The sequence below is a fragment of the Opisthorchis viverrini genome (assembly GCF_000715545.1).
Source record: "Opisthorchis viverrini unplaced genomic scaffold opera_v5_53, whole genome shotgun sequence".
Taxonomy (NCBI): domain Eukaryota; kingdom Metazoa; phylum Platyhelminthes; class Trematoda; order Opisthorchiida; family Opisthorchiidae; genus Opisthorchis; species Opisthorchis viverrini.
This window is the reverse complement of record NW_008751710.1, coordinates 697104-711551: the sequence shown is the minus strand read 5'-3', so window position 1 is coordinate 711551 and position 14448 is coordinate 697104. Positions and strand designations below refer to the sequence as shown.

The following is a 14448-nucleotide window of genomic DNA, read 5'->3' as shown; positions in this document are numbered from 1 at the left end:
GCGGCTCTGTAGTTTTGTGGGTCGAAGACGTACGGTAGAGGAGATCGTCCAAGTGGAACGAAACTAAAATGGACAACGGCGTGTATTACTAAACGAGTGCTCATTGCGGACGAGAGAATGTCCATTTTCGGCTATCAGCCATTGAATACAAGCGAACACGGTAACCCACATTCGTGGGGCAATATTTTCTATTGGGTTACCTTAGGTAGCTATAGATCAGAATGTTGGTAGCTCGAGCAGCATAGATGGTCGTTGAATTGTTCGCTGAGCTGGGCAATTCCGTTGCAGACGTTTCATCACCAACCGAGGTGACATCATCAGTGCGTTATTAGAGGTCTTAGTGGAGCGGAGCTATTTGTCGGTGGTTGTAACCTGAGTGGTGTTTTGTGTGTGTGTGTGTATGTGTGTGTGTGTGTGTGTGTTAATATACGTGCTGCCAGCCGGGGTTGACTTTCGATCACGATTAGTTGTTCAGTCTGTCGGCTCCACTGGTCGCTCTACCATCCATCATCAACATCATCATTGTCAGCTGCAATAACCGCGTACTCGTCGTACAGTGGTTGTAGCTGCCGTAGTTTCGTTCACCGATGATTTTTTTTGGGGGGGGGTGGTAGGTAGCTCTACCATCCTGTGTCCTGATTGGTCGATGACCACATGACCTTTGAGCCTCCTATGTCCCCGTGTTCTGAACAATACTGGAGTAAACTCTGTCTTTGACCTCTCTGGGTTCCGGTTTGTGACCTTTGTTGATCCGACTCAAATAGACACCCACGGATCAGATCCAAAACTACAACAGTAAGCATCCAGTGAACCACAAGAAGAGCTGCGTCCACACCCGGTTCAAGAGAGCAGAGGCGCATCGCAGCACCAAAGAATTACGGAAGAAGGAAAAACTTCTATCCAGAGTATTCCAGAATGATTAACATTTAAGGAATTTTATCAAGCGAAGCTTGAAGGAGAAAAGCTGTCAGCAGCAGTAACAGAGAGAATAAGCGATCAGACGGATCGTTTTAACTTACATCCAGAATATATCTGAACTCACAACCAGATTATTGACCAGGGGAGGAATCGTCGTGGCCCACAGACCGAATGCGACGTTGAGGAAACTGATCTCCAGACAGAAGGACAACCGAGGCAAAACCAAGAGGAACATGTGACGTACCAAATAAACGGTAACAAATTCTACTTTGGACAAGCTCGGAGGAAATTATGCACATGAATAAACGAACCAAATGCGGCCGTCAGGGGGCTTGACCCTCTATCTTTGATATCTATACACGAAGACCAAGAAGGTCACAAATTCAATCTGGAAAACGTGAAAATTTTGGTATACGGAGACACGAGACACGGAGAGGAATTTCTGGAAGCATGGGACTCCACTGCTGATTCTATCAACCGATGCATTGAACTGGACCCAATTTACGCACCACTAAGTGCTAAGGACCAAGTCCTCCACCGGAATACTCAACGCGAGCCAAATATCGGATTCACGAGTCAAGAATCAAAGAACTCCTTGGAGTCGGACCAACAAAAGTCACAAGCCGGAACCCAGAGGGGTCAAATACAGAGGTTACTTTAGCATCGATCAGAGCACGAGGGCATGGGAGGCCAGGCTCAAACGTCAAGTGGTCATCGATCAATCAGAACACATAATGGCAGAACAACCAATGGAACCAACCAACCGAACAACTAATCGTGATCGAAGATCAGCCCCGGCTGGCAGCACGTATATTAACACACACACACACACACAACCACACACACAACACCACTCAACGCATAAACACCGACACCTCGCTACGGTCCACTAAGCTCTCTAACAACGCACTGGTGATGTCACCTCGGTTGGTGATCAAACGTTTGCAACGGAATTGTCCAGCTCAGCGAAACACACACACACACACACACACACACACACAACACCACTCAACGCATAAACACCGACACCTCGCTACGGTCCACTAAGCTCTCTAACAACGCACTGGTGATGTCACCTCGGTTGGTGATCAAACGTTTGCAACGGAATTGTCCAGCTCAGCGAACAAATCAACGACAAAGCCAAGCTAGTCTGATCATATGGGAATACGTCTTACTCCGTTGATGAACTAAGCTGTCCAGTTTATTTATCCAACCGGCTGTTAAGTTATTCAGGTAGTTCGTGAACTGTCAGAGTGTCTCAATTAAATATTTATCGGTCTTCTGAGAGCACTTGATAAATACCGCGGCATGCACCTGGAATTCTACCGGATGATTATTTAGATAATGAAGGTGTGGTCCGATCGTTAAAAGCCTGATCATACAAACTATTTTTGTACTTATAGGGTTCCACAGGGTAGGTGTAGAGCAGTCGTTTTCCTGACCATTCCGTTCTGTGGCTTTTGAGGAGCGGACCGCATAAACATCCGGTCGAATTCTGAGGCATGGTTCAAATGCGTATACTTCTGATGAAACATGTGAGTAGCATCTGGTCGGGTGTCGAAGTGCCTTCCGTTTCTGATGGAAAATTGGTGCAGGAATTATGATACCTCTTTGCGGTGCTCGTTCATTATTGTTCGACATTTAAAGAAAGCCTGAGAGGAATGTTCACTTTTCAAATACTCTGCGCAAATGGAAGGTTCACTTTCATATTCAACAGCTTGTGATCGGCTAATCCGTGTCGCTCAGTAGGTGCCTCCGAACTGAAGGCCTTTCTTTTCAGTGCTACCCATCAGAGCGTCCACACCAATTTTCAGATTTTCTAAATGAGTTCACGAGTGGCTGAACGCGGAAAGACATTCTAAAGTTTGCAACTTTCATCTGGACTTAGCCTGACCAAAATAATTTATCAGCAGAGCGTTGCACTACTACGGAATGTTGATTTCTACCTGAGAAAGATACCCGACTCTTCCTAGAAGCTTATTCTGGGCGAAAGTAATGGGCCACTCTGGTTTTCCTGATTTCTTTCTCCGACAGCCGTATGTTCAATCTACGAAACCCCAATTGGACTTTCATCTTTAATTGTTATTAAATTAAGTGATCAATGTTAAATTAATTGAGCAACTGATCAGAATTCATGTGTCAGATCAGTCCGGAAGTTGCACAAAATCGACCTTAAACATTCGTAATTGGTTACGGCTTCCCGTTCACTCGACCTGTTGCATCAACAGGCTTAGGTATGAGTTCATCGAACTTTTGACATCGATCAACCACGTGATATTCTTCGGCCGGCTAAATATTTCACCAGCAGCTTCTCTGAATTCAGATGCCTGGATAGTCCGTGGGTAAAACAACAAGCTTTTTAGATGTAGATAGGATTGATGTAGTTTCAGAAAGGGTGCTTAGATTTCTTCATATCATCTACCTGTTACCTGAAAGTGATTGATGAGTCATCGTCATTCATCCATTGTTTCACCAAAGACCATGCCGTCAGTTAGAATGGATCCAGCCCTTTAAACAGGCTTTCCTGTTCCGCATCTAAGGTGGGCTACACGGCCCGCATATTAGAAACTAAAAATCATGGCACAGTCAGTCAGTTGGTAGGGGTTATCATATTTGAGCGGTCCAGAGCGGAGATGGTAGTAGACAGTCAAGCAGCGGCGTCCTTACGGTAGCTACATATCATGTAATGGTTACGTAACACAATGACCCCTTACAAAATACCAGCTAGAATTACCCTTGTAGCAACGGTAGAAGGGCAGCTCGTGCGCTTTGTCATCAGCTACTGTTACAGTATATCTATTGCTACGTGCAAGCCATCCTAGCTTGAACTTTTTAGAAACCGGAAACAAAACTACTGACCTGGAATGGAAGACGTGAGTTCTGATGTTGAGATCTACAACAGAAAGCACAGGACTACTGGATGCAAGATATCTGTGCAACTTTTCAGCCGACGGGTACATCTTTTGAGGATCACTTTAACTACGCTTGCGAACATCCTAGAACACTTCGACGTATTAATGAAAGCATGAAACTTGGATCATGTTTGCATCAAGTTTCGCCCTGTCTGACGCTTACCACTTATGGTTAGATCAACAGAGCCGAGTTAATAAATATGGGTCCTGCTGACGGAACACTCTCCGACAGCAAACTGCATGTTTCGCCCTCCTTGGGACGCATCAAGTGGGTGTAGTCGTTGTATTCCCGTCAACCCTACATTCTGCTTAACCCTAAGTTGAACGGAATTCCCTAGATATCCTCATTCATAAATTAGGTTCGCGTTGATGTGAGATTCAACCGAATCCCAGCCGGATCATCCGCCTATGAAGGTCCTCTTTAACTGCATGTGCTACGTAAACAAGGCATCAGCGGTCAGTTTGTACGATATTCCAGATATCGCATCAAATTTCTTTGAAGGAACGCACCACTCATAAGGTTGCTGAAAACGTGGGTCATATTTCAATGGTTTCCCTTGTCCAACTTCCGAACACACCTGAACAACATACCATGTACTATATCTTTCAGCATTGTCCAAAGAGAAAATCCAACAATTAGCTCTTGTGACTGTCTATATCAATATACCTGTTTCCAACCTGTACACTCACTTGCACATGAATGCTTTTCCATAGAAGACTCAGCAGAATCCAGCTGAATCCCTCGTTTTTTGATGCTTTACTTTGGTCGGAGCTCTCATCAAAACCAAAGTTGGGTGCAAATGAGAGTGTTTGTGGAAATCTGTCCAATTCGGGATCGGGCAGAACACAAAGTTGACGGGAACTCGAGGATTGCAACTATCTGGTGAACGGTCGGTGGCCGTCGAAGAGTTTTCAGCAGCCTTAAGAGTAGTGTATCATGCTTATGCAATCAGTTGCGACATCTCAAATATCTTGCTCACTGAAAAATGAGGCTGCGTGGTGTAGCACGTTCAGTTGAATGGGAACATCACAAACCAGAGATTCAGCTGGGTCCCAGGTAAGTCTCCCATCAAAACCAGGTCGGAATGCAGATGGGTGTACAGGTCAAACTTCAACTAGAACATGAGGTTGGTGGGAACTTGGGGACTGCGCCCACCTGATGAGCCTCGAAGAGAGCAAAGCCTGTCGTGAGCTTTTGAAGAGTCTTCAGCAGTCCCGTGATTGTTGTCTGATTCCAATCAGTTTCAACCACTGCCTTGCTCTACGGAAGCAGTGGAACGGACGCACAAAGGTTGGCGATCCCCGTGAGACACGACAGCCTTTCTCCACAGTGTTCCCTGTTACTCAGAATTCTCAGTTTCCCGAGACCAAATATTGTTGTCTAAACCGTACCACATACTCAGATGTAAAAATTTTGAAACTGAGACGACTAAGGTCTTCGATTTTTTTCCTCGCTCCAGTAACCATCATTGCTAGGCGGTCTAGAGATGATCTGGAGAAGGCAGCGCCGCTGAATACTCCTTTGAAAATCATAAGTGGTACTACCGACAGAACACTTCACATCATGATATACCCGACTCCCCCGTCCTTCGTTGTCCATTGAGTCAGCGTTTTCGATGTTCCGAGAGCATTGTGAAAAGTTTTCTTTTAGTTGCAACAGTTCGTTCGGCTTCGATTTCAACCTCTTAGGAAGAAGGAGGCTTCACGTGGTGCGAACAAGTCTAGTGGAAAGCCAACCAGATAAGCAAATTGATGAGGATAGCTGAAAATGTGTCGAGTCATCTGCAAGTTAGCAAGGCGATTGCCAAGTTCGGCGAACGGATCAATAGTCACCTGATCAGCAACCAAAGTGATAGCTGAACAAGTCTAGTGGAAAGCCAACCAGATAAGCAAATTGATGAGGATAGCTGAAAATGTGTCGAGTCATCTGCAAGTTAGCAAGGCGATTGCCAAGTTCGGCGAACGGATCAATAGTCACCTGATCAACAACCAATAGTGATAGCTGTAAACAGAACCAGGGACTGCATCTGCGAAACTAAATGTGATGATGAGTCATCGGAAGAAATAGCTTACTTAAGAAGCGCATAAAACAAGCCAACAAAACTTTCAAAGTAATCGTCCAGAAAGAATCCATTTCAAAGCGTTTGAATGCCTGCTCCGCTTAGTGACTACACAGAAACTCAACGAAAAACTCGTCCAGAATAAAACTGTTGACGTATTTCAGGCTTGGACGCCGAGGAATTCGAACTCGATCAGCCCAGACTTCCCGGTAAATAAAACTGTTCGATCAGTGAGTCACACAATCATTCGAGTGTATTTTGGTGAAGTTATGGCGAAATCAGGTGAAATCATGATATTTAGAGCATGTGTTCTCGACAAACTATGATCCGATTACCTTCGGAGGTATAGATGATGCTAGTAATGTCTACAGAGTTTGAGCAAATTGTGAAAGCTCAAGTTTCTGGAACACAATCAAGCCTACCGAGCCATAATTTACCCTCCAGAATTATCGAGTCAAGCACAAACAAAGAATTAATGTCCGGAAAATTTACGCGCCAGAAGTCGCTGCTCGACCGTTTGATACTCTACGCACCAATCTAATGCAAAGCTTACTGAGTGCAACGCAGCACAAGTTGGAAACGGATCAATGAGATTCCGGAAAAAGTGGGTGCCAGTTGGCCACTCACAGCTCCATCTATCAGCTGGTCTTCAATAACTATATAAGTTCACACAAATAGGAAGGAATTGCTCAGTCAAACGCGCATTGACAATGTTCCCTTGTAAGCTAACTGCGGCAAATTTCCAATTTCAGATTAAGAGAAGACTGGGAAGAACAGAGGTTTTTCTTATCACAAACACAGTTTGAACAAAATAGTTGTTATTTTACCGTAAAAGCAAACAGATGCCTGAAAGGTGGGAAACTAGACAATGAGCAGGCACAACGGACAGTCGGGATGTGCGCCAGTAATATACTTTTCATATTGTGTTGTACCTATGGGTGTTTGTTTGAGCTAATCCTTAGACATCATCACGTTAACTTTAGTGTGGAGTGAACAGTGATTGTGCAACATTAGGCTGGTGGATTATTTGTCCTTTCCAACTGAATGGTTATCAGGTATGGTGACCGAATTGTCAAGTAAGCCTGGCAACTACGTTGCAAACTTTTCGTCACTCGTCGAAGTGACCTCGTGAGTGCATTTTTCTGAAGCCGACTGGGACCATGCGCTGCTTGCGTGAGTTTATGTACGTTCTTCGGAATGACGTCAAATCTGGCATCTGATTGGTTGCCCTGTTGTTGACATTACTGATTGGGCTTTTAGCTCGTATACTAATTGGTTGGCGATCTCTGAACTTTCAGTATGTGATGTGGAGTAAAGACTCGTGACTGTCGTCTCACTGGGGGACTAGTATGTAACTGACTATCTTCCCATTTATAAAGTGCGTTGCTCATGACTAGCCAGGTTGTTTCATATAAGTAGTCACAGGTGAACTCCTTGGACCTGCAGATTGCGAAATGAGTTCGGCATTTTATACTATACTATTCTACACTATGCTATACTATACTATACTATACTATACTATACTATACTATACTATACTATACTATACTATAATATACTATACTAAATATGTGATGATACTGTAGAAGAATCACTAGTCTTTTACGTTCTTGACTCTCCCGATTTCTTTCTCCTCAAATCTCAGCTGCCTTGTCTTTTCGCACTAAATATTTAGGCTTTTCACATTTGAAATCTGTAACCGAGTACTTTTGTGCATCATTCGAAATCATTGCGTCCGTCAAATTCTACTACGACTGTATCCCAAATGGTCTACGTGAAAGTCTATGCCAGATGTATTTACTTCGCTCTTGCCTACAAGGCAACATCTTTCGACAGCACAGAACTGCGACCTTTTCCAGTGGTCATCAATGGAGAACACCGCTTGGTGCACCTCTGTAGTTGCTCGAGCATGAACTCAGACATTCAGTCTTAAGGTGTTTTCCCAAAATGCTTGCGAAGAAAACAGCCTGGTGCTTTCCCATCCCATGACGGACGGGGGGGGTACTCGATTCAAATTATCGTCGCAGAGAAGATGCATACTGCGGTGATGCACCATCGTCTTATTACCACAACCATAAGCGTACCGACAAGTCCCCCATTCTTGTACACCTGGGGGGCAATTGCGCGAGTACTGTTGAACCCTAGATGTTGCTCACAGATCACTACATTTCGTGACGTTCAGAACTGTTTTCACCTTAGAGGCAAAAGGCACGTAATTCAAACCCGTTTCAAGCTCTCCTTGAAAGCACAGAAGTTTGGTTTCATTGGGTGGGTATGCCGGCGTGATTTACCTGTCACGCCGCAGTAGTCTCGGATTCTCCCTACTCAACCCCAAACAACACAGACCATATCCACCGTCACCAGGCACTAAAGCACGACATTCAGGATTGAAACCGAGGTCTGAGGTGAGCTGCGAATACATCAACTACAGATGGAGTAAAACACTCTGTTTGGTTTCAGCGCACTGACTAGTCTCGACAATAAGCAACATGGTCCAGCTGATGCCTCGACACCAGTTCCGACCAATAGACAGGATAGCCTCGCAGGACGGAGCTGTTGGTCTTCACAGGTGTGTTCCCATTCCAAACGCTTGCGCACACGTTGCCTGACTGAACAACTATTGACCGAGTGCCTCCGAACGGGACTTTTTTCTATTCCTATGAGTTTGTGTACCAGGTTGTTTTAAACCCGAGGAGAGTCACCTAAATCTTAGCTGACTCTCTCAGTTTCACTATTGTTCAACTGAATTTACCGCACAAAACAATCGGGACACTATCAAAATGTGTTTCCTTGAAAGAAACTACTCACAATATTACTGAAACTCGTCGAAATTTGAAGAATATCATTCCACAAAGTAGGTGAAACTGGTCGTGAGCTATGCAAGAGTTCTCTACAAACTTGGGATTAGCCTCCTTCGGGAAAATATGCTGTTATCATGAAGGTCAGCTTCCTGAAAACAACCAGTGAATGCCCGAAATCCACCGAGCCTCTCAGTTCCACTAGATGTTGGCCAGACAGACAACACCCCTCAATATGCAGCGCGTCACAGCCTTGTATCAAACCCAGATACCGCGAGTCAGCGTTGATCAAGGTCAGACAACGCCCCCGCAATATGCAGCACGTCACAGCATCGTACCGAAGTCAGACCGTATGCGTCGCATTTAGTGCTATTTGGGTTCAATTAGGCCATAAGGCGGACGGAAACTCGGGTTGTGCCCACCTGGTTGACCATAACAAAGGTGAAACCGGTCGTGGGCTGTTGAAGAGTTTTCAGCAACCTTGTGAGTAGTTTCCTTCAAGGAACGTGTTGTGTTGTAATGATGGTGGAGCTATTGGGTTACGCCTGCGCTGAGCCTGTCAGACTACGCGATAGGAAGAAGACAAAGAATTGGGGACACGGCTGTATTGCCAGGACAAAATATACAGGGCGTCTGCGTAAATATTAGGATGACTAATTGGCCAAATATGGTCATTCACTTGTTCGCTCCGTACAACCAATGGTGGTGTTCCGGTTGTTAACATTCTCAGGCCCGCTACGCTGGTCGTGTTGCTAAGCCGTGTTTGGTGGGAGCCGCCGACTCACCTACTTTCCGGACGTGTCGTACCGATGGTGACCTTGGGGATGTGTCACTCTCTCCACATGTACTTTTTCTTCTGTCTGGGCGCGCCCTGACAACGTCTATCTCAATGTTCTTTTCTACATTCTCCCACGTCTATCACTCGCATTTTTTTGCGTTTTTGGTCACGTCCTTTAAAACCAAAGGATGAAACAGCATTCTTTTACTCGTAGCAAAAACAATTGGCTATCGAGGACGATATTGATTCCCCATGTGTCAGAGAAGCTACAGGAATTCCAGTTTATCGCCGAGTTAGCTCGCATTTTCGTGGCGTAACGGTATCTGTGGGTCACTGTAGTGCGACAGGATGGATCCTCAGACGATCCTGTCTTCTGGTGAGTTTGGACGAAAACGACACGAAATGTCAACATAGTTCACTCACTATTCTACGTCGCCAAACTCCATTTCATGTGATGGTTGCAATGTGCATATTTTTTTCGTTGGAGAAATGAGGAAGATGAGAAGGTGTCGGGTTTAAAGGACGAGCCATTCAAACCTGTGGACCCACAAATAACGTGGTAGTTAGTGGGCTACCGAATAGTCTTCAGCACCTCATGAGGACGAGCCATTCAAACCTGTGGACCCACAAATAACGTGGTAGTTAGTGGGCTACCGAATAGTCTTCAGCAACCTCATGAGTAGTGTGTTATGTCTAGAAAACAACGATACCTCACACACTGTACCAACTAAAACTTGAAGCGATCTTTGTGCAGTACATTCAGTTGGATAATATCATAAACGGGTTACTCATCTGCATTCGCACTGAGTCGCATTTTAATCCAAAATAGATTTACACTTGACTGTTTAGCTCCACCAAGTTAGGCTACAGATTCTTCCAAGTCGTCTACAATGTGTCTCACTTGATTTTTCCGAACTTTTGGCATCACATATATGGGCTGTGCTACTCAGTGCGCCATCGTTTGTACTAACCGTGAGGCCAGCTACACTCTCTCCTCCAGAGCCCGGCACACACCCTGCAAAGCAGCCGAAAACCCATCACAAATAAATAGTAGTAAATACAAGAAGTGCATATGTGACATAAATGACAGTTATAAATGATTATAAATTCAAGTATATAAATTATGAATTATAAATAACTAAGCAACTAAATAAACATAACCATATATAACACACTCATTTGCAAACTAATTTGGTTTTTTGAGAGGCTCACCTGGAACCCAGCTGAATCTCTCGTTTATGATGTTCTTAGGCAAGTGAATGTGCTGCACCAGGCCGCCTCATGTTTCATTCGCAACGATATTCGAGATATCGCGATACATGTAGATATTCGTAATGCACTACTCATAAGGTTGCCTGGAGATATCACAAACGAGAGATTCAGATGGGTTCCAGGTGAGTCTCTCGAAAGAACCAAATTAGTATGCAAATGAGTGTATATTTGCTAATTTCGTGCAATTTGGTTTCAAGTAGAACATAAGGTTGACGGAAACGGGGGGACTGTGCCTACCTGATGAGCCCCAAGAAGCGCAAAATCGTTCGTGAACTGTGGATGAACTTGCAGCAACCTTATGAGTAGTGCGTTGCGAATATATACAGTGCATTTCTTGGTAAAACTGGGATGACTTCAATCGACTAAATTTATCGATTCTCATTACACCAGATTAGCTACACACTCCAAATTTCTCAACTATTCGTGTGAAACATCGGGGTCACTGATAGGGCTTCATGGGGAAAATAGTGCTAGGTGCTCACGAATGCCAGTTTACTGCGCGGCAGTGCTAATGCGCCTTAGTGGTCTTAAGGTCGTGAAATTCATCGGAATGAATCGTGAACCAGACCACACTGCCGGAAAACCTTGATATCTGGCACGCATTACCCAGTTTAGTGGCTACATCGGAGGTCATTCAGATTTCATCGTCTTTTACAAGCACTGACACCTTACGGTCTTTCTGTATGAAAGTTCGCTTTTGATTTACCTCACTGTCAGGTCAGTCACCCTATAAGCAGCCACGTGACCAGTCGATAACCAATGATTCATCAAGGATACACCATCCGGCTTCCGAACCGCCGGATGCGATAATCGATTCACAGGAATCGTTGAATAATCCTTTTACCGATGTAGTCTCAGACCGTCTACCGAATATCAAGAGAGCTAGTAGATTCTAAAGTACTGTTACACCGATAAACAGACTTAACTGCCGTTTTGGAGTACTATGTTAGGCTCATTTCTTAATAGAAACAGAGTGATCAAGCGATTATTTATGTAAATCGTCATGTCTTGTCTGGCACATGTCGATACAATGGTTTCAGTTATATCTGTCTGGGTTTTCCATCACAACATATAACCTCTACTCATGGTCAGCTTTGTACTAGACATCACACACGAGCGATGGTTATCATCGAACAAACAGTTGAATCTGACGTGAACTCAAAATGGTCATGTGTAATCTGGGGTTCGTAGGTAAAAAGTAATGGGAGTTTTGGAATCAATCAATAGGGACCAGATCTAAAGGTCAAAACCAGTGCTTTTTAGTCTTCTGATCAAGTGGGCATCCACCCATATCCATTCATTCAAAATAACTTGTCAGTATAAGTTATAACTTGGTTGGAAACATCTGTGCGCAGAGGACTGAAACAACTAAGAACTCACAAGGATCAGATGGCTAGAAAACAAGCGCGACTTGTGAATTTTCCAAAATTCTAAGTGGTGCTTTTTTCACGAGAGAATACTACTCACAAGGCTGATGAAAATTTGTATACAACTCAACACCGGTCCCGTCGTTCTTCGGGCTCACCAGGTAAACGCAGTCCTCAGGTATCCTTCAACCTTGTGTCCCAATGAACCCAGGATTTTACGAAATTAGCAAAACTCATTCACACCAATCTGAGGAAAATAAAAAATGCGAGGTTCGGCTGGGATTCAACCAAGTTAAAATCAAATTGGTTGGCGAAAGAGTATTTTTATATCAGGTTTTGTTACTCACAACGGTTGAAAAGCCAAGCCGATGTGCTTTGTCTTGGATGACTAGAATGGATGGAACTCGAGATAGCTCGGCTGTTGAGGCACAAACTTTCGGACAGGAGGGTTGGTGATTCGAACCCGACCTCTGCATCTCGACTATCCCTAGCTAGGCTTGGGCAGGCCGGTAGTATCTCGGACCTCATGCTTCCTCTGAGTAGCATGGCAATGGAGCATCGACGAGAATGGACGGGTATGCTGTGGTGCAGAATTCTCGGTCCAAATTCGGTTAGTCGATCGCGCATTGTCGGCTTAACGCAGTTAGCCTGCAGCTGATGACTGGAGCTGTACAATCTCGGATGCTAAACCATCTTTTGTGTTCGAGCCCTTGATACGAACATTCTCAGAGGACGCCCATCATCATTGGTATATGCATAGAATTCGTTTGCACGCTTCCAGGTGGAATCGAAAAGTTAGCAAACTCATCGATGACTTCATAAGACCGCGTCAGTCTAGACACAGAAGCCCACTAAAGTTGTTATTATCTGCTGATTCGCCAATCAGTTGTAATTGACTGCTTACCCCACTCCGGCGCTTAGTGCCAGAAAAAGACTCACTGAAGGGAACACAACAGCTTTATTCCGAACAGGCGAGAGCACGAGTGTAGAAATACAACGGCCTCAAGCCATTTTATTGGAAGGACACTGTCTGAAATTGGTCCAACACTGACACACTGTCTGGCTTTGATCCGAGGCTATGACACGCTGCATATTGAGGAGGCGTTGTATGTCTAGTCAGCATCTAACGGAGTTGAGAGTCTCGCAAAATTTCGGGCATTCAGCAGTTATTTCAGGAATCTGACCTTCTTGATAAAAATGATGCACCGTTCCAACCCATATCACCGTACACTTTCTACTCGCTCCGTTTGACCAGACTTCCAAGTGAGAGGTCACCTCTTAGTTAGACGCTTAAAACATAACGGATAGGGTTTTTACTCTAGCACATTCATATGCTTCGTCCGGCGATGGGATCTGATGAGCTCTGACCTACTGCACCTTCGTGGCTCTACCCCACTACTGGATCAGATCAATGAGGTCCATCGACTTTCTAGGTTATCTACCATGATCAGTCACTTGTGAAATCACGCGCCACACTGACTCACGAACTAGGACACCTGGCGCACTCATTGTCAATCAGCTGATTTCACCGATATTTACAACCAGAAAGGTATCTCCGAGTGGCATGTGCTACCAGTGAAAGGAAGAAGGCCTTCGCTGCAGAGTGATTTGTTAGAACATTCCAACTGAACAGTTACAGACTATTGGACAGGGAAGCAAAAATCTTGTTTACAAAAACTGAATATCCATCTTCTCTTTGAACACGTATTTCTGAACTTTCCCGGATATTCATTCACTGTTGCTCAAATCGAAGCAAATGCTACGAAGCGACTCCACAAATTCCGCAACAGATCCCACCTTTCAAGAAACGCAAAGCGGATTTACAAGAAAACATACTACTCGCATGTTTCCCCCATCAGTAGTATCATCGTTGCACCAGAACCTCCACGTAGGTAAAACAAAGTCGGAGTTGAGTTTCTGCGTCATATTAGTAGTACTCATTACAACATACAGACCACGACGGTCGATACTGGTCTTCAACAGATGTCCCACCTGGAGATTCACGTGTTCACAAGAATTGCATATAATATGCATGAGGCGCAGCGAATCGAACTTTAGTGGTGGAAAGAACTAATGGGAGGTTGTGTGAGCGTTCGCTAGCGCTGGCCGCCTGTCTCATTTTCTGTAGTCCGCGGATCACGAGGGCCACAAAAATAAAGTAGAAGGGGTTCCGTTATCAAAGACAACCTCCAAAAGTCCCCCACAGTCTCCAGACACCTCAAATCCAACAGGGAAAGTGGGTCAAATAGACGAACACCAGTCCACGTGCACAAATTAGACACAAGTTGCTCCAGGCTTTACAACTAAGAACACGAAAGAAATGTGAAGAATTTACAAAGGATG

The 14448-nt window shown here is 44.6% G+C and overlaps 2 protein-coding genes across 2 annotated transcripts in view; one reads left to right on the top strand and one right to left on the bottom strand.

Moving 5' to 3' along the window:
• The window catches only part of T265_03668 (hypothetical protein), a gene marked incomplete at both ends in the record, with an annotated part of 64024 nt that overhangs the window by 45815 nt on the left and 3761 nt on the right, over nt 1-14448 (bottom strand). The gene's annotated exons all lie outside the window — the stretch shown is intronic.
• Nucleotides 4817-10859, top strand: T265_13301 (hypothetical protein; the record flags this gene model as incomplete). The annotated part of the gene is made up of 4 exons (XM_009168250.1): nt 4817-4887; nt 8351-8459; nt 8799-9175; nt 10718-10859. Coding segments are annotated over 4 exons (699 nt in total), but the record flags the coding sequence as incomplete, so codon positions are not given.